Below are 7,968 nucleotides of genomic sequence, written 5' to 3' on the forward strand. Positions count from 1 at the left end.
GTGTTTGTTGTACTTAATAAATATTATATACATACATACATACATTTTAGTCCACTATTGCCCCTTTTTGCCCTTTCCCTGCCGCTTCCTCCCGCCTGCTCCTGTCACCACCTCTCCTTCCCACCTTTTTGCTAGCCCCACCCATTGCCTCCTAGTGCCCCTCACACCCCACAGGACCTGCTTAATGGTAGCTGCTGTGCGGCCGCACAGCGAGCACGCTGCTGACCCGCTGAAAGTGCACCAAAGGCAAGCCTGTATGCACCCAACAGCACCTGTGTAGCAACCACAACACTGATACAGCCCTGATCAAGGCCTCAGCTGATATCTGCACCCTCCTTGACAAAGGAGAGACAGCTGTCCTTATCCTTCTCAATCTCTCAGCAGCCTTTAACATCATCTGCCACCCCACGCTCATCTCCAGACTCCAGGACATTGGTATCCAAAGTGCTTCCCTCAGATGGATCTCTTCCTTCCTCACTGACAGAACACATCAAGCCCACCTTCCACCCTTCACCTCAGAATCCAACCCAATCATCTGCGCAGTTCCATAAGGTTCATCACTCAGCCACACCATCTTCAACATCTACATGTCCACCCTTGCCAACATAGTCAACTCTCCCTCTCCGAAATCTGAACTGCCGCCAAAATCAACTTCCATGAATGCATGATCAGTGTTGCCAATTGGATTTGGAATAACTGTCTCAAGTTTAACACAGACAAGATGGAAGTCTTGATATTCGGCAGCGGCAAATCCCAGTAGAATGCCTCCTGGTAGCCCACCGAACTGGTGCTCACTCCAACCTCAACTGAGCACGCCAGGAACCTCGGTATCATCCTGTACAGCAAACTCACTAGGAAGTCCCAAGTCAGCACAGTGTCATCCTCATGCGTCTTTATCCCGCACATGTTATGTAATATTTTCAAGTGGCTGCCTAAATACGTGAGATGCATCATCACTCAAGCCCTCATCACCAAATGACTGGACAGCACCTGGATAGTCTCACGAGTGACAAGTTGCACTCTGCAAGTCGACAAATAGGAAATAATAAATCATACTTTGGTTGCATTGTAAGTGAATGCCCTAGGCTTGCACAAGAATTGCAGTTGAAGTTGTCTCCAGAAGGCATCAAATTAGGAACTGTCCCCAAAACATTGTTCGGGTGGGGCCAGAGGGGCAAGGGTAGGGTTTGTTATGGTCACGTTCATAGGCTGGGTTTTTCCAAGGGTAAGGAAAGAGATGGGCTTATGATCTGGGTGGCATTATTGGGCGTGTCTCTTTTGGTATTGCTCCCAAGTCACTTAACCAAGAGGAATGCCACAAACGATTCCTAACTCTACCCTGATTGTCTGATTTTCCTGCTCTAAGGTCTGGACCTTGGTTTGCATGTCTACCAGGGTTCTGGCCAGGTCCAGTGCACTAGGGGCCTCCTTTGTTAAGGCTTGGGTTAAATCATGTGTTTTTATATGATCACTTGTGTCCATATAGTCCAAGCAAAAAAGGCAGTTGTGGTTTCGCCTTCTGTTAAGGCCTCTCACTTGGAATACTTGTCTGCGGGGATGATGCTGGACCTCCACTCTTCTTTAAGATGAATTCCGACTGGGGCTACAACCCCAAATCAGCAAGTGTCCCAGAAGGGAAGGGGTGAAGCTAAGAAAGAAAGAGAAAGATCCTTGACATCAAGATCTTGTGAAGGGGAGCCTCCAGAAAGACTCCACTTAATCTGAATGTTGAGTGTCTTCTGTCAGATCATTGCTCATCTCAGATTGGTGCTGTAAGCCTGTTATCGATTCACAAGAGAAAGACCTTAGTTTACATTAAGTATTCAAGTTACTTGACATCAATTCTCCTTACAGACAAATAATCATTCAGTACAAATATCTGTGTACTTACAGTCTATTAGTTTTAATCCCTACTTGGGTTTCTGACCCTTACTTCAGGACCGTCCTTTATAATGGAGTAGATACCCTCCTTGCTTGAAATTTGGTTTGAACAACATAGTCTCTTTCTCAATACTGAGCAGGAGAGAATAAACTAGTTAGTTCCTTACGTTAGAATAAAATGGATCCCAGGTTTTCTATTTTTAGGAAATCTCAAAGATAGTTGAACACGAATAAAAGAAAAACATCAGTTAGCGCACTAATCTTAGTCTTTGTTTCATTTTCAGTTAGCTCGGTACAGAATCCTTAAAAAGCGTGTTAACGCTGCTCTTTCACGCTTTTCTTTCTCAGGAAGAAGAATTTAAGCAGATGAGAAGGCTCACCGAGGGAGAGGACCCAAACAGACAGGTAAGGAGCTTGTGGGGACTCCAGGCAGAGAATCAGGCTTCCAGGCTGGAGGTCTTCAGGTGTGAATGCAGATTTTCAACCAAGGACGGGAAGAGAGAACCACCCTCTCCAAAAGAAATGAAGTCGTACAGGGCATCATGGTTTGGGTGTATCATTCATACTGCGCTCAAGCAAGGTGGCCACTGCTACTGTGTGACACCCAAAATCTCTAGAGAAAGGAGTGGACAAATATTTTGATCTGAGGAGTTTCTTTACGGGTACACAGGGGCCATTTTAGAAAACAGGTCTACTGTTACCCAGACTTTAGTGTGTTTGCTGGAAGTGGGAAGGACTGTGATAAAATCCATGCTTATTTTGTGCCATTGGTATGGAGGTACTGAGAAAAGATACAAGAGTCCTCAAGGTGCTGAGTAGGGAGTCTTATTTCCGATGTGTGTTGGCCAAGAATAAACATAGTTGTTCATGTCCTTAGACAGGCTGGGCCACCAGTACTATCTTTTGCAATTTGCTATGGTTTTCTAAATACCTGGATGTTCAGTAAGAGGGGTATCAAGACACCAAAATAAAGCTTCCTCTACTAGCTCTGGGGTAGGTAGAAATAAGAAAGGTTTGAATGGAAAAGAGGTCATCCTGTATCATCATCAGTCAGCCATTCTCCCCTGTCAATCTAAAGGGCCTCTTGTCATATTCTTTAAAGAAAAACTTATTTTTGTCAAACTCCTAGAACCCTTTCTGGGGAGAAGATATTATGTGGAGGCACGAAGTCCATTTCTTGGGTTGTATATCCCCACCATGACAGTGTATCTTCTTATGCTTCCGGAGTCCCCGGATGAAAGGTCATTATTAAATCAAAATCACTAAACACCATTAGCAACCAAGTTTTCCTCCGGGTTAAAGCCTTGAGAGAATAAAATAATTGCAAATTCATGTGGTCTGTAAATATCATGACAGCATTAGCAGCTCCTAATAAGTAGTATTGCAATTCTTGAAAACCCAACTTGATGGTGAGTAACTCTCTCTAAGCTATTGTGTAATTTTGTCCTACGGGTAACAGCATTTAGATATGTTAGCGATGAGATGCATGTGTTCTGTAGAACTATCTTGCTGCCAAAGAACCTCTTTCCCACCACTACTTGACAAAAAAAGTCTGCAATGGATTAGGGCTCCGAAGCACCAGCGCTGATGTGAACTTGTAGTTAAGTAAGGCAAAGGCTTGATCAACTTCATTGGACCAGTGGATAGGTACTTTCTACTTCCAAAGCCTGGTAATGGGGATAATCATTTTTTAAAAATGGGTAATGAATTGCCTAAAAAATCTAGGAACCCCAGGAAGCTCTGTATTTCCTTAATGGTGGTAGGTGCTCGCCAATCCAATATTGCAGCTTTCTTTTTCTTATCCATAGTTATGCCTTGAGTGGAGAGAAAATAACCCAAAAATTCTACTGTGGAGGTGTGGAAGGAACAATTTCTAAATTTAGCAAACAGATTGTTTTCACAGAGACGTTGTAAAATGTCCCAAATGTGAGTTACATGGTCAGTCAGAATCTTGGAGTAAATTAGGATGTCATCTATGTACATAATGACACATATGTGCAATAAGACTCTTAGGACCTCTTTAATAAAGAACTGGAATGCCGCTGTGGCTTTACAGAGACCGTACAACATTACTATGTATTCGAAGAGGCTGAACTTAGTTCAGAAGGCCGTCATCTCTTCATCGCTTTCTTTAACTCTGGTGAGGTGGTAAGCCCATCACATGTCCAATCGATTTTTCACCGTGATTTTTTTAAGAGCCCTGTAACCAATACATGCACAATTTGTCATTCTTTCTAAAAGACAAAGAACAATGGGGAGGATTCAGGTAAGGAAGAATAGTGGATGTAACCAAGTTCTAGTAAATCATCTAAATAGGTATTTAGGTAATGAGTTTCTGAAGCGGTCATGGCATAAATTCTGCTACAGAGCAGAATGGCCCTAGGAATTATATTGATTCTACAGTCAAACTTCCTATGGGGAGGTTACTGAGTGGACCTTTTTTGTCAAAACATCCTTGAAGTCTTCATATTCAATGGGTAGGTTCAGGATAGTTATTTGGTCAATACCAGCAGAGGTCAAAGGGGATATCAGGTCTTCAGTGGTTGTATAACATGTAGATCGACAATGCCACAAACCAAAGGCCACGAGACGCAGAGCAATATTGGGTTTGTGGAGATGCAACCAAGGCACCCCCTAAAATCACCCTGATGGTATAAGTCTCTATGAGGTCAAAAGGTAGGGTCTCAGTCTAACCTTTTTCACAAACAAAAGACAAAGGTATAGTTTGGTATTGGATTAAACCTGATGAGAGCTCTGAGGTGTAGATGGCTCACACAGGGTCAAGTTTATCCTTTTTGTATTCTAGGATTTTTTTAGGAGGTTGCAAGAGTGAGATTTAAGAAATTGCTATTAGCTCCTGAATCTAATACAAAATGCCTTTTGTTGTTGCGGTCAAATGATTACTGTGAGCAGGACAGTTAGGTAACATGGGATTCTCCCCATGGTGTAGGTCAAATATTGGGATGTCTTTTCCAAAGCTCTGCTCAACAAGATGAGCTCTTCATTAGTAGGCAAAAAGGGTCACAGAGCTGAAAAAGGTTTAACGAAGTTTTGGACCAACAGGGGCAAAAGACAAAAGTCCCTGGGGGATAGTATATAGCAGCACAAAGGATCATTTGAATAAAAGGGCCCTGGGAATGATCTGCTGGAACACAAAGGATCCATGGATTGAATGGCCCGGGTGATGGCAATATGAGTGGCAGACAGAAATCCCAGGACACAAATCACATAAGGGGGGCTCCAGGATCATTGAGCTGCTCTCACAGGCTAGTATTTTATAAATGTAACATTTACACAAACCCAGGGCCAAATCTAGTGAAGTTTGAAATAAAATCAATTATTGAGTTTCTGCCCCTAGTAATCATGATATTAAAGTGGAGCAGGTTTAAACTAAGGTTAACTGTGGCAACAGTGTTTCTGCCTGTTTTGTCACATATAATGATCCAAAGTAAGCAATTGCATTGTGCTAATAATAAGGAGCACACCCTCAGTGGTCAAGGAAGAGGGGTGCGGTCCCCCTTTAGCCAACATTCTCTCTATTGGTTTGGTGCTAGTTTTGTTTTATGTAAAATCACATACTTACCCACATACACCCCCTGAAAACAGCCCTTCACATGGAAGCCTTTGACACTCTTTCAGACATCACTAGGCTCACTAGAGAAACTGAGACCTATTAAATCCACAAATGCTCCACCAAGACCGTTCATTAATAGCATCCAAAAGTTGAAGATCTTTGCCTCGAAACTGTCCTTAACTTTACCTGGTATCACACATGGTCCAGAGACCTAACAGATCATTGATACTGCACTTCACTGTAGAGATTATTTGCATAAATAAACGCAGACATCAGTCACTCTACCTACAAGTACAATTTACAACTAAATATATAATACAACTTGTTGACTCCTTTTGATAGATAAATACTTGCGATGAGAAACGGGTTTCCTTCCTAAATTTATAAATATGATGCTGTCCACCCATGAAACCACAGGACAGGAATGCTGGGAACAAGAAATTGGGCGATAACTGGCAGAGAATGGAAGGGCTTTTTAACCAGGTCTGCAACTAGTGCATCCAGAGAAGCAATGAAAGAAACCTATAAACATAGCAGTACATTGGTACTATACTCCACCACAAATCTATCAATGGAATAGGGGTAATAGTGCAGTATGTTGGAGGAGTGTGGAAATACGGGCCCTTTGATCCATTCGTTGTGGAAATGCCCAAAGCTGATAAGATAATGGGCAGAAGTACTTGAAGAAATAGACTTGGAGGCTTATTTAAGAGAGCTCTTCACCACATTTGCACCACGTAAAGTTATATATGTGTGATGCATGCATGGCTCTCATTTCGATTAATTGAGCCACAGAAAGCCACCCTGAATGACTTTGAGTGGCCTCATAAATCATGAGTTAAAGTGATGCTTCGCCTTACTCACACCCATAAAATTTGACGCTGCCCAGTTTTACAAAGTGATGTAAACTTGGGGAAGTGCCAAATCTGTGCCCCTCCCTTGGTGAGGTGTAACATGGGAAATGATGTTTATTTCTCCTCGTTTTATCCTCTTTCTTATGCGTGCTGCAATCTGAAACACACATGGAAAGAGGAAATCGCCTCTGGGGATTGTTTTTGTGCAGCAGGGTGCCCCTTCCTCCTGCACAAAAAAATCTTGAGTGCAATGTAGGCACCCTTGCACCATGGTGCAAAGGGGCCTAAGTTGACGCTTGTCTTGCGAAATGGCACCAGCGCAGGAAGAAAGGACAGGAAAGCACCTTATTGCTTAAATACAGTGCATTTCGTCCCTTTTACTTTAGCGAGGAACAGCGCAGCAAGTTGCCTTGCTGCATTGTCCTATGCCAAAATCCCATAAATGAGGTCCTTGAAGCTTAACACATTGTTGATTGGTTTGCCTGATTACATAGTCTTGGGAGTGTCAGCCACTTTATCATACACAGCACGTTCTCTGAGGTGGTGTCTGATTACTCTGCCGCTCTGTGCAGGTATGCAGGCGTTGCTGGGTATGTGGGGTAGGGCTGAGGTACCCAGTTAGAGGACATGGTTGTACAAGATTTTGAACCTCATAAGAATGAAGAAAATGTCTATGTCAGTGGAAGGGAAGGGAGAACAATTTGCAAAAATGTGGAAATCATATGTGAATATTTTGCCAACTAAACTGAAGAAGATTACTTGTCCAAGGTTCGTGAGGGTGCTAAAATCACTTAATAAGAACAGTAGAATTGATGGATCAAGCCCAAATTTGGAAAGTTTTTAGGAATGCATAAAAGAAAGGTAGGAGGACAAATTATTCTGCAGATCTGCTGAGTGCAGTCGTGGACATCTAAAGGAATGGCTCGTTTTGGGAGGATTTAAGGGAGGCTAATACTGTTATTTGGAATTAATGGATGTTAACTGAAAACATACAAATGCCCTACATTGGACAATGTTTGGCTTGTGAAGGTCGGCGCAAGCAGTGTGCATTTTTTGAAAATGATAATAAAAAGATTAGACCCACAAATACATAATACAGCAGCTGAACTGCAAGCTCACCGCCATTAGTAATCACCACAAGATTGTTACACCTAATATGTTTTGTTGTCAAGAATACGATGGTCTGTTATTTACCAGCTAATTATTTTCGTTTTTTTAATCCGCAGATTTCCGTGACGTGCAATGGAAACTGATTGATCTGTTACTCTCTGCCATCTTTTGCTGAAGTAATTGGCTGGCGAATTAAATACAAAATCTAACTGAGCTGTATTCTGAAAGTCTTTTATTTGTGTTCTTTTGTGCCAGATAGTTGTAATTATAAGATTAATTTATGCCGTCACCTCAGAAATTCAGAAGACGCATCAACACCCACCGTATTTACCTTGAATCCGAATATTTCTTCAACTTTGATGATTTTGTGTCTCGATCACTTCTTTTATTAGGTTGGTGCCATCATGCATGCTTCTAAATGAGATCATTATGCAGTGTGTTGTGTATACTATGCACAGCACCACACAAACTCAACATCAAATATCCAAGGATATGGTTCAGAATGAATCGTAAAGCTGTGCACAATGAGGCATCTAGTGAGCAACAAAT

General features: G+C 42.2%; 1 protein-coding gene across 4 annotated transcripts in view; it reads left to right on the plus strand.

Annotated features, from left to right (window-relative positions):
* Positions 1-7,632, plus strand: part of LOC144771520 (uncharacterized) — a 107,232-nt gene extending 99,600 nt beyond the window's left edge. For all 4 annotated transcript variants that reach the window (XM_078655932.1, XM_078655930.1, XM_078655931.1 and 1 more), the window contains 2 exons: positions 2,230-2,286; positions 7,536-7,632. In XM_078655932.1, the coding sequence (XP_078512058.1) occupies positions 2,230-2,243 (14 nt within the window). In that variant the 3' untranslated portion in view covers positions 2,244-2,286; positions 7,536-7,632. The remainder of the gene's footprint in view (positions 1-2,229; positions 2,287-7,535) is intronic.
* Positions 7,633-7,968: the final 336 nt, after the last annotated feature.

The sequence above is a fragment of the Lissotriton helveticus genome, chromosome 8, assembly GCF_964261635.1.
Source record: "Lissotriton helveticus chromosome 8, aLisHel1.1, whole genome shotgun sequence".
NCBI classification, from domain to species: Eukaryota; Metazoa; Chordata; class Amphibia; order Caudata; family Salamandridae; genus Lissotriton; species Lissotriton helveticus.